The 22671-nt window shown below is 39.9% G+C and overlaps 1 protein-coding gene across 4 annotated transcripts in view; it reads right to left on the bottom strand.

Annotated features, from left to right (window-relative positions):
* Positions 1-22671, bottom strand: part of LOC120311135 (desmoplakin) — a 50089-nt gene that overhangs the window by 23719 nt on the left and 3699 nt on the right. For all 4 annotated transcript variants that reach the window (XM_039350320.1, XM_039350311.1, XM_039350327.1 and 1 more), the window contains exons 2-10: positions 13455-13557; positions 10643-10791; positions 8871-9042; positions 4926-5054; positions 4228-4278; positions 2855-3016; positions 1777-1881; positions 834-929; positions 18-143 (exon numbers count right to left, since the gene is read on the bottom strand). In XM_039350320.1, coding sequence (XP_039206254.1) covers positions 18-143; positions 834-929; positions 1777-1881; positions 2855-3016; positions 4228-4278; positions 4926-5054; positions 8871-9042; positions 10643-10791; positions 13455-13481 — 1017 coding nt within the window. In that variant the 5' untranslated portion in view covers positions 13482-13557. The remainder of the gene's footprint in view (positions 1-17; positions 144-833; positions 930-1776; positions 1882-2854; positions 3017-4227; positions 4279-4925; positions 5055-8870; positions 9043-10642; positions 10792-13454; positions 13558-22671) is intronic.

The following is a 22671-nucleotide window of genomic DNA, read 5'->3' on the forward strand; positions in this document are numbered from 1 at the left end:
GACAGCTGCATCCATACCTCTAATTCTTTAATCTGCTCCAGCAGAACTTGCAAAGACATATTTTTATCACAGATGAACCTTTTCCTGATGACATCCTGTAAGTTCTTCAAGTAGTTCTCGGTAGATTGGGCTTCCTCAAAAAACTACACATAGAACAAGCAAGCACATTTAATATATTGGATTTTCATAGGATATACAGGATGTCCCCAAAGTCTTAGTGCAGTTTTAAGCTTTAAAAGATGAAAACTGCACTAAGACTTTTGGGATGCCTTATATAAAATGCAACAGTTAAGAATGTCAATGACTGCCCTTTCAAGAATATAGATTTATAAGAACAAATAAAGATTACTGAAGACAATCTATATACAGTACAGTGTACCTAGGTACTCATTGTTAATTGGTTCCAGGATGCACGATGATTACCAAAAATGGTGAATAGTAAACAAAATTTTCCCATAAGGAATAATGTATTGGGTCACAAGACAGTCAACTATGACAAGTTTTAGCTTGTACATTTAGTACCAAACAAACAATGAGTACCGGGATAAAATTTTCACGTCAAAATGTGTTGAGTACCAAATTCAATGATTTTCAAAGCAGTTGAGTACCAAAGTACCACTGTGTAATCTTTAAGAATTGAATCTACCTGTAGATGCTTTACTTCACAAATCATCATTACTACAAGCAAAATTAAGAAAGCTTATTTTAAAACAGCAAGCATGTACACTTATTAATTGGAATCTAATTTATCTGCATTATTCCAACTACAGAGTAAATACAGGGTTAAATGATAAATTATGTATTATTTATTGCTTCTGTATACCAATACATACCTGAAAGTAAGCTGCATTTTCCTTAAGGTGAACATCAATGCACTTTGTGATCTGAAGAATCCAACTCCACTGAGTTTGTAATGTATCCATATAGGCCTGCACATTTTTAAAAAAAATGCCATTCGTTCTGAATTCTGATAATTTGATCTGTTTTTCAACTACCAACTCATTTTTTAATCTTTAAAACAGTGGTTCTCAACCTGTGGGTCGGGACCCCATTTGGGGTCGAATGACCATTTCACGGGGGTCGCCAAACCACGCTGTCCGCCATTTTTTTCCCTTTTCCCTAGCTGTCCTACTCCCTCTTATTGGTGGCCACACCCACTTGGGGGTCACCACAACATGGGGAACTGTATTATGGGGTCACGGCATTAGAAAGGTTGAGAACCACTTCTTTAAAACTATCTACCCTAGTTTGGAGGATCCAAGAGTCAACAATCAAGTCTACATCAATGACCAAATTTCTGCTTTGCCTACTAATAATGTCTGACTTGTCCCTCTCTCCGAGTTTGCTTATAGAAGACCCGTTGAGGAAAGGCAATGAAAACCAGGACGCACAAGGAAAGGAAAATATCTTCCTCTTCTTAGCATTCTTATCCTATTGTTGGTCTTATGCTTTCTAGTTGGCCACTATATGGAGAACGTAAGCCTCCTCTACAAATCCAAAATGGCCCAGTATTAAGGATGCCTGTTGATTATGATTTAATAGGTTAACATTTCTGTTACAGTAGCTAATTCTAAAGTGTGCTTTTGAAAATTAGCACTGGGCCCCTTGTATTTGCATATAGCTTTGCATATTTTCAAGATTACTTGTTGATCAGAAGAGACTGTCTGATAGTACAGTTCTGGGTACAGGATTTCATTACCAGCTTTCACTTCAATGAGATGTCATATTGTTCCTAAAATAACGTCAGGATAAAAATGTCGGAAGTTGAAAACATACCTCAATTTTGTCAGAAGCAGGGTGCTGGCTGAGCACCAGCTGATCACATTCTTGCTTAAGTTTGTTGAGTTCCTTTTCCTTAACCTCAAGCTGGCTCATGCGTTTCTGCAAATAGGCAAGGGCATGGATATAAACTCAGTTTCAACAGGAAAAGAGGATCAGTATATTTAGTACTTATTGCTTTATATAATTGTATTATAAGATTTGTCTATTTGCAAAACCCAGCAGACATAATTTGTTCGTTACGACCATAGGAACAATTTTGTTGAAATAAGCACTCAAAATATCAACCATATCGATCATTCATGTTCAACTGTATGCTGCATCCTATCTGTCTACAAACCTATGTTTAATACTCATTCCTCTCTCCTCTCATTTTCTTTACTTTGCTTTCTTTTATTTCCCTGTGATATCCCTTCCATTTTGAGACTGAATGCCTGTGCTTAATTTCTCCTCACCTTAGAGGGGAAATTCCCAATGAATTTTTTTTTAAATCTATTTTTTTAATTAAAATCTACTTTAAAACCTCAATAAGACTACCACACCAACATGGACAATAAAGTTGAATGGCTTTACACTGATTCCCAGATTGGCAATAACTTCTCCTAAACCAGTGTTTCTCAACCTTGACAATTTTAAGGCATGTGGATTTCAACTCCCAGAATTCCACAGCCAGCAATGCTTCTGGGAGTTGAAGTCCACATGCCTTAAAATTGTCAAGGTTGAGAAACACTGTCCTAAACCTTTTCATCTTCCCTAAAAGAAAGAGAAGCATATCTCCCAAGGTAAGCCTTGACATTCCCCAATGCTGCAAAAAACGCATTATTTGAGAGAAGTGTGTAAAGAAGAAGTATCAATCATCACATTCCTTTTCTTATAAACTCTCAGAATGGCTGAAGCAGGTCTCCATCTTGAAACCAGTGAAACTTTTCTAAGTATTGAAGAATTAAAAACTTCTATTAATACCAGCTTTTATATTCTGCATTTTAAAATTCAAAATTATTTGCAGTCTTTAAAAAAAAAAAGACCGAACCATGAGTTATTGAATGAGATGTATTTGTTAGTATCATTAACTCACAGAGAAAGCTTCTTGCTTCCTTGCAATGTCAGTGTTCCTGTCACTCCAATCATAGAGAAGTTCTTCCTCCTCACAGTCGTTGATCCACATGATTTCCCTGCAGGTGGCTTGGATGATGTTCTGCAGCTGGCGCAGCTGATCCATTCTTTCAAAGGAGAACCTCTATAAAACAGCATCAAGGAAACAAGAAGTCTTTTCACTGAATGATCAAAGCATAAAAGTACAAGCCGTAGTACAGAAAATGTGGGGGTGGGGGGGTGGGGGGAGCAATAAAAGTATCACACACTGAAAAACGAATGGCCAAGGTGCTTAATACACCCTGGTCATGTCCAGACTGTGGATTCTTAATATTTTACAAGAAAAATCAAAATTCTGCTCGTCTCTTTAACATAGGACAAGTTGCCAGGCAGAAATTTCAACAAGTATTTCTACCAGACTTTAGACACAGAGTTACTGTATCAATAGTAAGTGAATTAAATGTGATTCTCCTCCTCCCCCCCTCAAAAATATATATATTTGTTTTGCTAGTCATTGACTGAAATAAAATGACTAACTAGACTTGTTACAGTGTATCATTTTTGAAGTTTTTTTTTTTAAAGAAAAAAAAATTAACAAACTTTTTTGGTTGGAAACAACAAAATGCAGTTTTCTGTTTGAAAAGGTTACAGTCTACCATGAAATTAATTTACTCATTGCATTAGCTTTATGTCTTTCTCTAAGAAGCATAGGGACATTTGGATGGTGTCCTCCTCCTCCATTTTACCTCATAATAACTCTGGAAGATTAGCTCTGGTAAGAAATATAAATTATGGACACTGGAATACATCTTACTCGAGCATTATGTTTGTTAAACGTTTACTTATAAGCAAGGGTCTTCAAACTTGGCCCTTTTATGACTTGTGGACTTCAACTCCCAAAATTCCTCAGCCAGGCATGCTGGCTGAGGAATTCTGGGAGTTGAAGTCCATAAGTCATAAAAGGGCCAAGTTTGAAGACCCCTGCTTATAAGGATAAAAGATAGCAAATAATGAACCAGAGTATATCTCTAAAAGCATTTTACATTGTTGATAGAAAAGAACAATTATTGTTTTCGTTTGTACATGGCTCTTCTTTTCCAAAAGAGGATATAGTTGCTCCCATTGCTGGACTGCAGAGGAGGAAAAACATATCTAACATTGTATTCCTATTCAACTCCAATATTTCTATGGAAGTCAAATTATGCCATGAATTTGGAATCACACATCATGTAAGAAAAATTATGAATTTTCCTTCCTACTTAAATTTAAATGCAAACCTGATGCTGAAGTTTACCTTAATAACTAGGAAAAACACGTATTGTAAGACTTTTAAGAATAAAATAAAAAATGGCTTACCAAGAGATATTCATATTCTTCTTCCAGCTGATGTACAGCAGCCTTCTCACGCTGTTAAGTAAAGAATAAAGAAAACATGTCTAGCAAAGAGGGGATTTCCATTAAAGACAGGAGAACTCAGGGCAGTAGTATTTGGGGCATTATTTTTACCATAATAGAAAAGAGGGAATATAACTCTGCAAGGAAATACAGATGAGTGCTGGCAATTAAGAGGATTGGAAAACTGTGGTTATCCAGATTTTATTATAGCACTTTTTTTTAATCCAACCAACACTGGACTATCCAATGGCCATACTGAATCCAACAAAAATCTTTGTTAGAGCACCATTGAAGTGGTCATTCAATTTATCCAGCAAGCCAATGACAATCCAGGAGATAATGGAACTGGGAAGAATAGAGCAGAGAATGGGGGATATTATTTGGTAGGATACCAGAATGTCTAATGTTGTTTCTGCACCCCTTTTCCATTAATTTCAAACTCACTGTTTAAAATAAAAAAGCAATAGGCAGAAAAAGTATGCATCATTATTTGTATGTGAGGAAAAATGTGGTGATGGTAAAGAAGCTACAATTTTTCTCAAAGGTGAAGACTTAGATTTTAGCAATATTTATTGTTAAACAGGTTAGCAATAATATCAATAGGTACTTAATAATAGACAGTCAACCATCTAAAAAAAGAAGTATATATAGTCACCTACCAGATCAGTTTTCACTTTATCCAAGTGCCAACGATAGTCTCCAATAGAATTATGGAATCGTCTATGCTCAGCGATTTGTTGTTCAATGGCTGCAGCATCAAATCCCCATTTTATTAACTCCATTTCAGTCTGAAAAAAGTGTACTAATTGGAAGTTTATTCATAAATGCACAACCAAAAATTATACAAATTCCATAATTACCTTCCAAATTGAATTTGATTACTTAACTTCCTCCTGACAGTGCTTATGCTAACAGAGTTGTTAGTTGCAATTTGTTCTTTAAAGTAAAGCGGTGGAAAACCACAGGACTTCAAGGTGTGAAGTTTCTATTGCTTTTGCTTCAACACCGAAAACAAACCTAGATCATATCTTGTTTCCTTGCTACATCATGATGTATGCACTGCACATTATATTAAGTAGCTCAGCCAATACTTCACTGCTGGTAATGTGTAAGTATATTACAGTCTCATTCCTTTTTATGCCAACTCTTACACATAGCATTTTAAAAAAAAAATAATTATAGTTTTCTTGCTAGGAGGCAGATTGATTAAACAAAAGAAAGATTATGAAAGAAAATGTTTTGTATACTTCCAGCAGACTGCAATATGCTGCTGGTCTGCCACAGATAGGATTTCTCTGACCTAAAGTAGCTCTGTAACTGCTGTCTTTCATTTTGGATATTTATAGTTTTAAAAGTTACATTTTATTTGTCCTGTTTTATAATAAAATTTTCCTCTTGCAGGCAAGAAAATAGGATCAAACCCTCTAGCCATATGTCTCTAAATTACATAGCCAGGAAGTTACATTACAGGAACTATTTCTTTGTTTACATTGCAAGAGCCTTATCACTTTCATTCACCTGGGTAATGCCAGATAACAAGAAGTGGCAGCAGGAACTACCTTGTTACTACTCCTAATCAGGATAAACAGGGTATGAGAAGTCAGAGGACTTCTGGGAAAAATAATTTGAGACCTCTGACCTTCCACCCTTCAAGTTCAGTCAATCTGCTACAACAGCTTTTCTCAACTTCAGCTACTTTAAGATGTATGGACTGGGAGAATTCTGAGTGTTGAAGTCCACACATCATAACGTTACTGAAGCTGAGAAACACCATGCCATAGGAACTGAACAGATGCTTCCATTTCCAATGCCAGCCAACAAATCACGGATCCGAACTAGTCTGAGAACAATTATTCCAATAATTCCCAGTCCTCAATTATTGTGACCTTGTTCCTGAGAACAAGAAATACAGTTCTGAGAAAACAAATACCCTTTTAGATTTTATGAATTTTTGCATAACTTTGCTGCTGAATATTATCAAAACCTCATGAGGAGCAACTTCATTGAGATGAATACCCATGTTCTTAATGAGCAATGGCATCTACCTTGCTACCATAATTATTATTTTATCGAGAACCTTTTGATTGTAGACTCATTAACGTTGGTTTTAGCAAGAGTAAGAGAGGTTTGCAAACACTGGACATTCTTTTTGTGACTTCCTGAGTGATTTTATGCACTTGGTTTGAAGACCCGATTACTACCTGTAATTGATGCCCATCAGTCTAGGAAAACTGACAAAATGATTTCTAAAATTTTTGAACAATACAGATCTATAGTAAGGGACATAGTCTTGAAACAGAGAAAAAATGGGCAGCGGCAAATCTTAGTCAACCTTGAAAAGATTTGCCACTGCCAAATTTTTCTCCATTTCAAGACTATGTCTTGAAACAATCTATGTTGTTCCAAAGTTTTAGGAATCATTTTGTCAGTTTTCCTAGGCTGATGGGCATTAATTACAGGTAGTCCTGTAATCAATTTGGGTCAGTCCTGCCCTAAAAAATATCTCATATATTTTGATTGATTGTTCAATGAAAGACTAGAGAACTTCATGAACCTTAATAATCTCTTACTTTAAATCACAGAAATAGGGGATGGTAACTTTCTTTTATTGGCATATATCACTTATTAGGTCATTTTATTTATTATACAAATGAAACAAAACACAAAATGGTCCTGTCAGATTCGTGTATGTATATATATTGCTATGACCACAGGAAGTTTTGATAACATTCACTATCAAAGATATGCAAATATTTAAAGAAAGCCAAAAGCAGATGTATAGTCTTTTTCTATAAATTATATTCTGAGGACATCTAGGACAGTGGTTCTCAACCTTTTTAATGCCACGACCCCCAACCGGTCGTAAGTCAAGGACTACTCAACCAGTCGTAAGTCGAGGACTACTCAACTGGTGCAACACCGTTTGCAGAATGGGACTTTTGGTAGGCTCAGCAGGGCAGAGACAGCCTGGACAATTCCTATTGGCTTTTGAAAGCCAATAGAATTAGACTCTATTCAAGAGAGTCTATTCTATTCGCTTTCAAAAGCCAATAAAATAAAAGGGAGTAGCACAGCTAAGGAAAAGGGGAAAAAAATGGCAGACTGCATTGTTTGGCGACCCCCGTGAAATGGTCGTTCGACCCCAAATGGGGTCCCGACCCACAGGTTGAGAACCACTGATCTAGGAGATGCTGTTCTAGAGTGATACAATAACTTTTATTTTTTTTAAAAAAAAAGTCTTTATAAGATATCATGCCAGTAGAGTAATGCTACAATATTCATCCTTTTGAGCCACATCTGTGCTTAACTCATGCTGGAACAATTCCAACAAGCAATGCCAATTTAGGTTATTAGCCTCCTGAAAGTTACACAGGATTTTCGCCTTCATCTTTTCAGCTTTGTTTTAGTCAAAGTAGGAGCAAGTTAAGACAAGCATCAGTGCAGAAGAACAAAAGGGTGGCTCCGTTCCATCTTCCATTCCTCCCAGGGAAATCTGATCCAGGTGCTCAAAGGTCTCCAATTTGCAAACCAGCTGGAAAATAAAACTAAACACTAACCAGCCTGCTGGGGCTACTGGGAAGAATTTCCCATGTATTGCTTTACAAGAGAAAGTATTGCTTTGGCCCACTGGAGCTGAGCTTTGCAGACAGAATATTAAGCCAATACAAATAAGATAAGGAAGCTGCAAGCAACTAGCTCAAAATGCCTATTTACAGTATAACAGACTTCCAAACACTAGGAAGAGGAAAGTCTCCTTTTGCTTCAAAATTTGAAATGCTACAATTAAAATATTTCTGCATTTTTCCTCTCAAAATTTTTAAGGGAGGAGGAAGATTTTTCTTATGTATCAACTTAGTGTTTTGTTCCCACATTAATTTCCAGATGAAAATCCTCACACACAAAGTTGAAACTGTTTTTCCTTCATCAAGGGTATCTTTACAAGAATATAAGAAGAGTTTTATAAAGATGAATTAATGCAAGCATCCTTTAATTATAAAGAGACTTCAGATTAGTGTGGGAATACTTATTTCCCTATCTCCAGCCATTATATTACCGTAGATGACCCCAAGTTCAAGAAAAATATAATTAGATCAGAACCCTGGGCTTTGGCAGAAACTATATCTTAACAAAGCAGCAACAAGAAAATCAAAAATTGTTGTCAATGTTTTACTACTACCTGTCCTGTAAAGACTATTCAGATTATCAAAAAATCACATTTACTTCAATCTGACATTTTAATTTAGCAGATCTCTATTTCACGGGGTCGCCAAACAACGCAGTCTGCCATTTTTTTCCCCTTTTCCTTAGCTGTGCTACTCCCTTTTATTCTATTGGCTTTTGAAAGCCAATAGAATAGACTCTCTTGAATAGAGTTTAATTCTATTGGCTTTCAAAAGCCAATAGGAATTGTCCAGGCTGTCTCTGCCCTGCTGAGCCTACCAAAAGGAGACTTAGATATCAATTCAAAGTGATTTTTTAAAAGATATTCACTATGAATTGATATCTAAGTCTCCTTTTCTTTGGGATACTGCATTTTTTAAAAGTTTCTTTTAACTCCTTCCCCTGGTTCTGCCAGTCGTTCTTCTATATTCATTCAAGCTTACCTTCTGCTGTCTCATCCAGTTCAGACATTCACTGGTGACACGCCTAGTATATTCATCCCAACCTGAAGCACTCTGAGAGCTGTAGCCACCACCTTTGGAACTAGCCCTTCGGACACGAGGTACACTGATGGCCTTGTAGAGGGCACGCATCTGCTCTTGAAGTTGAAGCAGTCTAAAGGAAAAATATTACAGTGAGGAAGAAGAATATCAAAGGCCAAGCCGCCAGACTGGTTGGAAGGTGAACTTTCAGGTTCTGAGCTATCTTAGCAAGAAGCTTCAAATAATTAGAGAATAATAATTCATTATTGAAGAATTCATGAAGTATATTGGGTGGGACAGAGCCTTCTCCATGGTGCCTACTGAAAAAAAATACACTAATTACCAACTTCATTAACATGTTGATTCCCAGATAAAATTTAACTGTACTAATATCATTTATGAATGCTTAAAGTCTGTTGTAATAAATACAGTTTGTCTCTGCTGATGATTAGTTTCCACCTTTTTTATTTTATTGGTATTTCTAGTGGTTTTACATTAGGGTAACCCACCTGTGATAGTTTTTATCAAAGTGAAAATAAACAGATACAATCTTAGAAGTGAATTTGAGACACAGCTTCATAAATTTATAACATTTATGAAAGATATTGCATCATGTCTTACTCAAGTGTTGATGTTCGCACAAATGTAATAGACTAGACATGTCAAACACAAGGTCGGGGGGCCGGATGTGGCCCAGAAAGGGGTTTCATGTGGCCCGCGAAGCCATCCTGGAAACAGTGAGGGAACGGCCCCCACTGCCTTGACCCTGGCCCAGGCCGGCCAGGAGCCAATGTACAATTTTGTGGCCATCTATGCTGAAACACATTCAGTCTTAGCTCCACAAGGCCATCTGGAAACAGCAAGGAACCGTGTCGGCCCCTCCCCCTGGGTGCATGCTGGGGAGGTGTCACCATTTGTGCGGAATGAAGAAATGCACCATTGGCTGGAAGTGGCCAGCAAATGGCCCTCGCCTACTTTGGCGGAGGGGTTTCAGCAGGCAGTGAGGCTCCTCCAGTGGACCATGCCTTGGCACTTACCCCGGTCCCACCCCCTTCTGCCAGAGACCCTCAGATTTGTCCCACTTCTACCCAGGCCCCCACAGGCCCCCTTGATGCAAACGATGTAGAGGTGGCCATGCCCACCCAATAGGCCACACCTACTCCATCCACACCCACCCAGGAGGCCACATCCATCCTGGCCACCCCCCCCCGAGGGCAACCGCAATGCTGATGCGGCCCTCAATGAAATTGAGTTTGACACCCCTGTAATAGACTGTCTGGATGACCTTGGAGGATGAGGGAAAGAGATCCTGCCTGGAGAATGACCAGACAAGAGAGGGAGGAGCCCGTAGTCACTTAATGGTCAGACAAAGTAACTTAGGAAAGACCTGCCCTAATTGATCAAACAGTTAACAATAGTGGAGGGAAAGTAGTGGTGGGAAGTCTGTACCTTCAGACTTGCAAGATTCTATTAATGTAGCCTTACAATAAAGCAGATTTAGTTTATCTAGCTGTGTTTCCTATGTGGCTTATTCAGGAAGGCTGACATTAAATGACAACTAAATTATTTACTGTTCATCTGGCAAAATAAAGGTTGCATCACATGACTCTAGATTTACATCACCTAGAATAACTGCCATCATCCACATGTATCTACTTATTTATTCAATGTGCCAGAATTTACTATTTCAGTACCCTAGACATACTACTTAGTTACAAATACAATTTCAATACCTTTTCTGGTAGAGCTCACATGGTTGACCCATTTGTCTCATTTCTCTGATCAACCCCTCAAGGATGTCCATGTGTTCATTTGCCTGAGCAAAGCATTCCTCCAGCTCTCGGTTCCTGCTAATTTGGATACCATCTCCATACTTTAGTTCCTAAAACAATTAAAATAAAGCATAAATCATTATATTAACAGAGAGAGAGAGAAAGAGATCAATTTATTAATACTACTGAAAAATGTAAGACTACTATGACATCCTTTACAAGTTTCAGTCTTCGTACAGAATTTGGACAACTACAGCTATTGCAAAATGCACTAAATAGACTGCTTTCCAAATTATACACGTAATATTATAAACTAGGACAATGATGGCGAACCTTTTAGAGACCGAGTGCCCAAACTGCAACCCAAAACCCACCTTTGCATCGTTGGGTGCCGGGTGGGTGTGGCCCATTGGGTGAACGTGGCTGCAGTGGTAACGGCAGACTGGGTGGGACTAAAAAGTTCAATCAATTCCAACTTTGTAAGATCTTTTTTTTTCCCGCGAGAAGTTGAAATTGACTGATTGAACCTTTTTTTTTTTTTTTTGCACACGGCGGCAGAGGCCTAAAGCGAAAAGGTTTTATAAAACCCAGCTGAAGGCCTAGGACTGGGGCAACGGCGCGCATGCCCACAGAGAGGGCTCTGAGTGCCGCCTCTGGCACCCGTGCCATAGGTTCGCCACCACGGAGCTAGGAGATAGAAAAGGGTGGGTGGAGTGGGGATGGGGGATCCAAAATGGCAAATGCAGTTCAGTGCAAGCAAGGGTAAGGCTACATACATGTTTGCCTGCTCTTTTTTTAGTTTTTTTCTTTTCAATTCTTTATCATATATTTTAAAAGAATCAACATTTTGAGTGCAATGCAATTCCATGTATGAGATTATAATGAAAACAGTTTTCAGTTCCAAACTGAATTCCGCATCAGGTTTACATTTTTTTAAAAAACAAAGTTATTTTAGATAATGAAGCATACTTCCACAGATTCATTTCCCATTCTTCCAAAGAAGAAATTAACTGACATTTCTAACAAAAGTTATATAAAATCTTTGCAGCTATTAACATATATAATACTACTTCTACTATGTTTCGGTATATAGTATACTGGTTTGGTAAAATTTAATAAAAATATCTATGCTAGGAAATGGGTTGCAATTTTCAAAATTCATTCTGTTCCAGAGTAAATCAGTTTCCAATAATGTCACTCTTTGCAGCATTGCCACCATATCTGAAAGATGGATACATTTGCAACATTTTTTAAGAAAAATAATTATCCATTTCAGCAATCAAGGCTAGAGTGATTTGCCAATGGTAAAACTTGCCAACGAAAAACCAACTCCAAGTATAGCGTTTGAAGTAAATTTAACATCCTTTTTCCATTAAAATTCTCACCATTGTATGTCTGTAACTATATTCATGTTCTATATCCATTTAATTATACAATCATAAACTTGTTCAGATTTTGAGCAATACTTTATTAATAATTTATAAATCATGCCTAGCAAATGATCAGTATTTTGTGTAATAAATTGGATCAAGCTTCTCAATATTTGTTTCTGCAATTCCTTAATGCTACACTTGTTATTTGAAGATATTAAGATCAATTAAAAGTAGAGCAATGTAAAACAAGGGTGGGCAACTATGACAACTTAACAACCTGTCGACCTCAACTCCTAGAATGCCCGAGCCAGACACAGACTTTGCTCCAATCTTAATTTCATAAATACACAGAGAGGCTCAAAACTAGCAGGGACAAATTAGGAAAGTGATCTTGGATTTGTGTGGAGAAAATGAAACAATCAAAGCAATATGTAGCTAATATCGTATGAAAACTGCTGTGCTGTGAATCATTAGCAAAATACAGTAGGAGACTGGAAATAATGTCTTTATATAAGATTGCTTTTGTCACTGTGAAGACAACTGGGTCATATTTAGCTTTTCTACAGATTTTTTATTGATTATTTCTCACTCTCAGCTTTTCTCTTGGAGATGCTAATTGGCAGAACAATGAATTCAGGGGACAAAAAGAAAAAAAATGGGACACCATGGATATAATGAAGCAGATATCAAAAAGAAACCACACCTAAAATTTATATTGATGATGATTCTCTTTGGGAATGAACAGGTATTGAATAACATTTGTTTCTTACAAGCAGCTACCAAAAGATGAATATATGTATATGGCATGACAAATTAGGATGTTTAATGTTAATTAATGTAGGAATGTAGACAAAATTAATGTTTAATGTAGGAAACAGTGTGATAGCAAAACAATTTGTGACTGGTTTCCCAAACATCGTTACACTAGCATTGTTTGCTTGATAATTGAGCAGAAGCACGATACATAACCAATATATGAACCCGGCCTATTTTTCTATTTGTGGCCTGTTTGACTGGAAGTAACACTCCAAGGCATCTCCCTGATCTTTTTAAAAACTGAAATGAGCAGGGCAATTTGGCTACTGACTGGATGGGGCAGAAGGCAGATGGAAGACGCCAGTTCCATGTTCCCAAAGAAACAACATGGATGCAATCACCAGGTTGACATCTCTCTCTCTCTCTCTCTCTCTCTCTCTCTCTCTCTCTCTCTCTCTCTCTCTCTCTCTCTCTCTCTCTCTCTCCCCCTCTGTTGTGCAAATGAACCCTACGCTTTTTCAATATAAAGCAAATGTTGTTCTATCATTTTATGCATTCTTATTAACATGTTGATTTCTTTTCTCCAATATCTGCCATTGTTCACTTTATTGAAAATAGTGAAGCAACACCGTCTCCCAACTTACAGGTTGCACTATGAGCTCAGCGCGCATGAGGCAATCCGAGCAAACTTGCAGAAGGTCCTGAATGGTGTTCTGACGCCGGGACACTGTGGCAGTTCCATTTTGACTGAAAGAGCAAGAGTGAGAAAGAGAATACCAATTACACTGTTGAAATCAACCATTAATTATAAATGTGTTTTCCAAAAGAACATAACACACCTTATTTAAATTAAAGTGTTGTAACCTGCTCGACTTCAGAAAGATCCTGATGATACTTGGGTCACTCCTTTTTGTGGTATTACAATGCTGAGTCTGCACTCTGTGAAACTACTGTGGGAACATGCAGCAGCAGCTAACCTGCTGTGAACTGGATTTTTTTTTCACTAGATCAAATCCATACAAATGAGAAAATTTAGGAGAAAGTTCTTAAAACAGCATTCACTATTGAATTGGCACCTTTACGATGCATTGAACTCTAACTCCCTCTTGGCCAGTCAATATAGCGAGAGAATTGCAAGGAATTAGAGACTAGAGGAGGCTGGATTGAAGAAAACTATTTTAAGTATTAGCTGGGGGTGGGCGGGACATATACGGTGTGATAGCACAGCTAAAGCACTAGTATAAAATACAGGGGTTTTTTGCCCCTTTTCTTCATTTTGGAAATCTCTCCCAGAATATTTCCAGCAGTCAATACTATCTCAAAAGTCGCATTTTTGTGAACTTTTTGGCTGGAGCCAAATCTCTGAAATCTCCTCAACTTTTTAAAAATATTATAAATCTTATCTGGAAATTTATCTTAAGCAATCTCCAAAATCAGACTGCCTTCCAGACTCTCATAATTGACCTTTTGGTGAGGGCATTATGTATAACAAAGTGAGGCTCTATAATAATGTTTGGTTATAAAGAAACAGCCATCAGAAAATTGCCAACACTGAACACAGCCATGCAAGCTCCCAAAATAAGCTGATGGTGGAACTTTAAACTATATAGATTGCTTTGAATTTCATTTGTTACTGAAACAGTCATGTGGTAGAAATCCTTTCATGAGGAACTTTTCTTTCATTCATTCTTTTCTGAAAATGAAAACTTGTCTATTCAGCAAATAAAAATGTAATCCATAAGCCAGCAGTTTCTCTTCCCAGAATCCCTTGCCACCAGCCATGCTAGCTAGGGAATTCTGAGAATTAAAATCGAGAGAGCTCAAGGGACTCCAATTAAGAAAAGCTATATTAGGAGACCAAAGCACCATCCAGAAAGTTGTGATATGACGGAGTCTCTGAAGGGCACAACATAGTTTAAAATGTTTTTGAGAGGAATGTTCACATTCATACAAATTAAAATAGCATGGAAAGGGTTTTACTGTGCCCCATTCCTCAGGTAAACTGACTTTGACTGCAAAGTGACATAGTCAAATTTGCAAACAGAGTTGTAGTTGTAGTCCTGTGTCTGAAATTCACCCATCTGTGGATCCTACCTTCAGATTCGTTTTACCATATTGTACAATTGTTATAAATACAAATGCTGTAGTAATATTAATCTTTTTCTTAGGCTTAACGAAGCAAAGGAGATAAAGTAGAACAGCATATTTACAAGAGTGCCATCCTTTGGAATGATCCACTAGAATATTATTCCCAGCTATGAAGCTTAAAATATATATTTTGGATGCCATTCTACATTTTTATTTAGAAAAGCTAAATAAAGCAGAACACTGTCTAGTTAGTACAATAACAGTGGTACAAGCAGTAGCTCTTTTATTTAACATATATATTTCATTGTGCTCAAAGAACAAAGAATACTTGCTTGGGCTGCTTTTCCACAATACAGTCATCCTGAGTTGCAAGTCAGCACTAGCTGAACATAGGCAAGGTGCTCCAAATGAGGAACCACAGGGTACCTCCCTGGTAAGATCAGAGTTCTCCAACAGGCTCAGGCATCTCCCAAATGGAAGAATGTATTAAAATATTTCATACAGAAAAGTGCCCTATAACTGGCAGAAAAATATATAGCAATTCCCTTAGATACAGATGATGTAGTTCTGTTCGCCCAAACTTATGATAGCCTAAAAAGAACACTGCAGGTCCTGGCTGAATACTGCCACTAGAAACCCTAGAAATTCACTATAATAAACCAAGATGCTGATGTGTGCTAAACACCCTAAAACAATGGTTCTCAACCTTCCTAATGCCGCGACCCTTTAATACAGTTCCTCATGTTGTGGTGACCCCCAACTATAAAATTATTTTCATTGCTACTTCATAACTGTAATTTTGCTACTGTTATGAATCGTAATGTAAATATCTGATACGCAGGGTGTATTTTCATTGTTACAAATTGAACATAATTAAAGCATAGTGATTAATCACAAAAACAATATAGCAATGCTTGCTGGAGAAGCTTACTCTTCCTTGCTCAAAAATGTTGGGAGGGAGGGAAGGGGAAGGAAGGAAGGAAGATTGAAGGGGAAAGGAAGGAAGGAAGGAGAAAAGAGATTGAAGTGGAAGGGATGGAGATGGAGATGGAAGGAAGGAAGGAGAGATTGGAAGGGAAGGAGATGGAAAGGAAGGAAGGAAGGAAGGAAGGAAGGAAGGAAGGAAGGAAGATTGAAGGGGAAAGGAAGGAGATGGAGAAGGAAGGAGATTGAAGGGGGAAGGAAGGAAAGAAGGAAGGAAGGAAGGAAGGAAGGAAGGAAGGAAGGAAGGAAGGAAGGAAGGAAGGAAGGAAGGATGGATCTTTGGAGAGTCATGTTTTTCCAGATGGTGATGAACTGCAACTCCCAGCATTTCCCACTCTTCCACAGCCTGGCAGAGAGCCAAGCCACGGCACCTCCGGGGCCTCAGAAGCGGCGCAGAGGATCCACACGTCTCATAGCCACCAGCCGCCCTCTCGCGCCCGCCAACCTGGAGCCCCCCATCCTCATCCTGGCACCTCTTTCCCTCTCCCAGCTGCCCACCGGGACCTGCCCTCCCCTCCAACCTCCTTCAGCGCCATCACAGCAGCAGGGTTGCGGGAGCCCCTTTCCACGCCGCGCAGCCTTTCCCCGTCACAACCCTTCCCCAACTCATCGCACGCGAGAGGGGTGCGGCCAGAGCACCAGCTCCCGCTCGGAAGGCGCCTCTTCTCCCCTCCCGGCCCGGCCAGCTGGCCTCCGATGCACATGCGGGCATCGCCGCCGGCTGGCCGCTTCCGAGGCCTGGAGCCTGGTGAGCCAGGAAGGAGCCGCTCCTGCCCGCCAGCCCCAGGGCCGCGCCGGGCGCCAGAGGGCCAAGGCAGCCTCCGACAGCAAGGGAGGCAGGCCGGGCGGCGCAGGGAGACTCCGGCGTGGCACAGAGGGCGGCCGGGGGCGGAGCGCGGCCAGGCAACCAGGAGGCGTGAGGACCGGCTCAGCGCCGCAGCTCAGCCAGCAGTGGCGGCAGCAGCAGAGCAGCCCAGTGGCAGCCTTCAGTAAATTTCCTCTAAATAAGCCATTGTTTGTCCGGCTGAAGACAGTTTTCTGCTTGGATGGCTTAACAGGGCAGCCAAGCATTGATTTATAGTGTGTAAAAGAGGCTCTGTTCACATCTGAGAGGGCCAGAGAATACTTTTTACTGTCTCTTGGAAAGCCAGAATTAGAGAAAGGACAAATCCTAAATCTTGGCTGTTTGGATCGGCCCAGCTGCCCACGCAGCTGAGCCGGCGGAGGAGGGTGATGGCGGTAGCCAGATAGAGGACCGGTGTCTCAGTTCCTAAGACCATCGGAAATATGTGTTTTCCGATGGTCTTGGGGCCCCCTGTGAAAGCGTTGTTCGACACCCAAAAGGGTTGCGACCCACATAGGTTTGGAAAATAAACCAGGGGTCCCCAATCTGTGGCCTGTGGCCTGGTAATGGGCTGTGGCCTACTGGCCACTGGGCTGCGGGGCAGGCTGCCCAGTGCGCGTGCACCGTGGCCATGGGGTACAAAACTAGGAAAAATAGGTTGCCGCTGCGCCTCAGGATGTGAAAATGGGCCGCCGCCACACTGTGGGCCACAAAAATGGACAACGCTCTGTGGAGTGCGGAAATGGGCTACCACTGCACCGTAGGGCGCAAAAATGGGCGCCGCCATGCCTTAGGGCACAAAAACGGGCCACCGCCACCCTGCAAGGTGCAAAAACGGCCGCTGCCGCACTGCAGGGCACAGAAACAAAGCGCTGTTCCACGCAAGAACGGGGCAGAGCTAGTGTCATGCGAGCACTAGCCCTGCCCCGTATGCAGCACATGCACACATGCACACATGTAAAATGCTTCCCCCTCCCTTTTCTTCTAGTCGGCCAACAGACAATGGTTGGTCACCTCTGAAGTAAACAATTATCCAACTGAGAAGACACTTACCGCATATAGGATGTATATGGATTATATAATGCAAAAAGCCCAAAGATCTGCTATAACCCCAAAACTTTCTTTTACAAGGGAACACTGTATGTTCCCACTTCACTCAAAAACACTCAGACCAAGACTAAGAAAGAAAGTGCAAAAAAGAGCAACTAAGATAATTAAAGGCCTGGAGACTAAAACATATGAAGAACAGTTGCAGGATTTGAGTTTGGCTAGTCTAGAGAAAATAAGGACTAGGGGGACATGATAGCAGTATTCCAGTATTTGAGGGGGTGCCACAAAGAGGAAGGGGTCAACTTATTTTCCAAAGCACCAGAAGGCAGGTCAAGAAACAACAGATGGAAACTGATCAAAGAGAGAAGCAACCTGGAATTAAGGAGGAACTTCCTAACAGTGAGGACAATTAACCAGTGGAACAGCTTGCCTCCAGAAGTTATGGGTGCTTCATCACTGGAGGTTTTTAAGAAGAGACTGGACAGTCACTTGTCTGAAATGATATAGCATCTCCTGCTTGAGCAGGGGTTGGACTAGAAGACCTCCAAGGTCCCGTCCAGCTCTATTCTGATTGATTGATTGATTCATTGAATTGAATTAAGCTTTTCTTCTCCCTGGCAGGCCTAATTCCTTTTGCTTCCTTTGAGTCAAGGAAATAAATTAAAACTTGCTACTCTTCTTTAATACAGTAGAGACAACAAGGCAATGCCTCAAGGTCACTTGATATCCACTTAGACCTGGTGCTCCTCCCTAAGAACATATTTCTATAGTTTTCACACCTGCTAGATATCTAAATGGGCTAAGGTGAGCTTTAACATTGGCATGTTCAATGAACTCTCACCAGTAGTTTTAGAGGGGATTCAAATCAAGACTATGCTATTCAAATCAAGACCACCTCATTCAAATCAAGACTATACCTATGTCTGTTTTTGCACCCCGCAGTGTGGTGGCCTGTTTTGTGCCCTGTGGGGCAGCAGTGGCCCATTTTTGCACCCCGAGGTGTGTCATCATCGTCCCTATTTTTGCGCCCCGAGGCACAGCAGTGGCCCATTTTCATGCCCCGAGGCGTAGCGGCAGCCCGTTTTTGTGCCCCATGGCGCAGCGGCCTGTTTTTGCGCCCCGCGGCCACAGTGCTAACACAAGTAAGAGAGTGTGCATGCACACGCACACTGGCCAGCCTGTTCCGCAGCCCGGTGGCAGGCCATGACCCACTACTGGGCCGCGGCCCCCCAGGTTGAAGACTCCTGGTCTAAAAGCATATTCTCTAATGACTGTCATTTAAGTACCTGGCAAAAACCCTTTTCACCCCATTTCCTGCAAGACTTTAACATCTTATCATAGCTTATAAGTTGTTTTCTTATGCTTCTTCTTGGTTTGTTTGTTTTTTTAAATGTATTTCAGGATTTGTTACCATGTATATGCAAATGTGAAATAAAATCAGCCTCAAATTTGGTGTCATTCAATACTGTATTTATTCTCACAGTTTATATATATATTTATCTCAATATATAATTTATTTCACATTAATTTTGCATAAATAATTCTACTACTGTGCCCTCACTGGAAGTGTTTTGAAAAAAAGAATAAAAGACATTGAAAACAAATTGATGGGAGGTGCAAGTAATTGCAACCCTAAACAATTTTAACCACTTTTTAATGTGGGAAACAAAAAACCTCTTTCTTATTTTCAGCTGCAAGAAACATCTCTGAACAAGATATAGATACCATTAAAGGAATACAGAATGTAAGTACTTAAAAGAGAAGGGAAAACAATACTTGCCATGAGTTAAATACTTTAAATACTGAATAAATATTTCTGTACTATTACTGAAACAATACTAACTTCTTCTGTTGGAATAGAAAAAACAAAATATTTACTGCAATTATTACATAAATATGCAGCCAACATGAAGGGAAAGACATATAAAAGGATAGACTGCATAGAATTATGATTTCTCTACATCAATCATGTTTATTACTACCTTACATTACTGTCTGGAATAAATGTAAGCTAATTGAGGAAGAACTGGGACAAAATGCTCTAGAATATAAACTTACAAATGCAAGAGTCTACAGCAGGGGTATCAAACTCAATTTCACTGAGGGCCACATCAGCATTGCGGTTGCCCTTGGGGGGACGGGGGTGGGTGGCCAGGGGGATGGCCTACTGAGTGGGCGTGGATGGAGTGGGTGTGGCCTACTGGGTGGGCATGGCCAGCTCTACATCGTTTGCATCAAGGGTGCCTGCAGGGGCCTGGGCAGGAGTGGGACAGATCTGAGGGTCTCTGGCAGAAGAGGGTGGGACCGGGGCAAGTGCCAGGCATGGTTCATTTCTTCATTGCTCACAAAGGGTGACACTTCCCCAGCATGCACCCAGGGGGGAGGGGGCGACGCGGCAAGAGCTGGTTCCTTGCTGTTTCCAGACGACCTTGTGGAGCTAAGACTGAATGCGTTTCAGCATAGATGGCCACCACAAAATTGTACATTGGCTCCTGGCCGGCCTGGGCCAGGGCCAAGGCAGCAGGGGCCATTCCCTCACTGTTTCCAGGATGGCTTCACGGGCCACATGAAACCACTTCGTGGGCCGCATCCGGGCCTCGGGCCTTGTGTTTGACATGTCTGGTCTACAGCATCTTTTATTTCACTTAAACAATGGCTGCACGCTTATTCTCCCAACTATGTTTTTAACAATACAAAAACAATATCTTACCCAATGATCATTCCCTATTTCTTATAAAGTTTCCTACATTGCCATCCATTCCATTATCACAAATAGAATTCTGTAATTGCAACAATGGGGACTAGAACCTTGCTTTCTTTTAAAAATGCAAGATGGAATTATCCAGATACCTGAGATTGCCAAAACAGAGTCTAATAGCACCATTCCCGGTCAATGTTACATGTTAAGGAACTTACAAGTAATATTCACAGAAGCAACTGTTAGCTTTTCTGAAGAAAAAAACAAAAGATTAATAATAGTACGCTCATGAAACTGATGGTATATATAATTATGTTAAGACATAATTATTTTTCTAAAGACATACAGGTTAATTTTCTAATTAGCAGAAACTGGAAGTAATGTACATTCTACATTCAGATAATATACCAACAGCAATTGCTAGCTGAAGCACTCAGTAGGGATAAAAAAGGGCTTCTTTGCATAGTAATTTATTAGCTATAGCACATTTGCGTAGGATGTTTTGTAATGTGCACAATTCAATTTATGAAAGATCAGCACAGCTACTGGGGTATGACATCTGTACTTGCTCAGATGTGCCAATTCTGCATACCAAACTCTACAAAATCTCACTTATCTCCTAACTTTCTCAAAGAGGGGTAAAGTATACTGCTCAAAAAAATAAAGGGAACACAAACGTATAGGATCCTATACGTTTGTGTTCCCTTTATTTTTGTGAGCAGTATAGTTTTGCCCCTTTTTAATGAAAAGCTGAAATATCCTAGTTCTTTATTTACTTTTTAATTGCTTTTAGTCTCCCCTACCTGCACAAACCCACCTACAATTGTTAGCTCTTTATATCTGATTATACTTGGCAATCAGGTTGTATGCTCTGTTTTTTATCAAGTAATCTTTTCATTAGTCATGGGTATTATGGGACACTCCTTATTCTCATCTTGCAATTGTGATGGTGTAGCAGTCATTTTCATTAACAAACATAGTGGCTGTATTTGTTCACATAGTCTGTAGCGCCATGCCCTGCCCTGCCCTGCCCCAAGAAGATGTGTTTGGAAATAAGGAGGAAAAAATAACCAGATTTTTTTTTAAAAAAAAAAAAAACGAAGTTGTAATTCTAGTCTTTGCATGACTGTACAGATTGCTACTTGTATTCTACTTGTCTCTGCAAGTAAGTTCGCTACATAGATTTAAATGCAATACGTATATAAAAGGCATTTAAAAGACAGCCTTGCCTTGTAATAATTCTTACCCTATTTTAAACATTGATAAATCAAGGAATTAGAAATTATGTTTTTGAAGCAAATGCCACCCAAATTTAATCACAAATTAAATTTGATCACTTCTCCACACATAATAAGCAATAAGAAAATATTGACTTTGCATACAGGTGTAAGAATTTCTAAAAGCAACATCCAATATTGTTTGAACAAATTTTACTTATGTGATACTACATTTCCCCTGCCCCTCTCCTTTGAAAGCTCTCAACATCTGTTGGGGGGGGGGTTGATAAACTATATGAGATTTGTGTAGGCCAGTGTTTCTCAACCTTGACAATTTTAAGGCATGTGGACTTCAACTCCCAGAATTCCACAGCCAGCAATGCTGGCTGTGGAATTCTGGGAGTTGAAGTCCACATGCCTTAAAATTGTCAAGGTTGAGAAACACTGGTGTAGGCAAACACAAAAAACAGTAACGGAAATTATTTCCATTGGCAAATTCTACTGGATTTCTGAAAGCTGATGTAGGTAAGGAGAGATTGGCAATGTTGCCTGGAAGGAATCATGTACTTCCTGCTCTGCACAAGGAAAAGTAAAAACACAAGCACAGGAGAAGCGAGAGGAAGGGAAAACACCACCCATCCCTCATGTCTGATACTGATGAAAGCAAGCAAGATAGGGGCTTCTCTGAGATAAAATGCTTTACAATGAGTGGAAAAAGAAAAAGAGTGATAAAGGAGCTTTGACTGGTGAGAGCCCTTTTGCAAAGGGTGGAGTTAATCACTAGCCATTGCATTTGCAATCTCCATTCCTTATCAATGAAATGCTACAGAAACCAACTTGTTCCTAGATTCCCACAACTGAGAAGCTGAGAACAGACAGCTTACTCAACCCTTGGGGGAGGGAGAGGCTGGCACTGTCATTTCAGTAAACTCCAAGCTGGTAGATGAACAACCAAAAATAAACAAAAAATTAAGAAAGCC

The sequence above is a fragment of the Crotalus tigris genome, unplaced genomic scaffold, assembly GCF_016545835.1.
Source record: "Crotalus tigris isolate CLP2741 ecotype Arizona unplaced genomic scaffold, ASM1654583v1 scf7180000017567.3851432, whole genome shotgun sequence".
NCBI classification, from domain to species: Eukaryota; Metazoa; Chordata; class Lepidosauria; order Squamata; family Viperidae; genus Crotalus; species Crotalus tigris.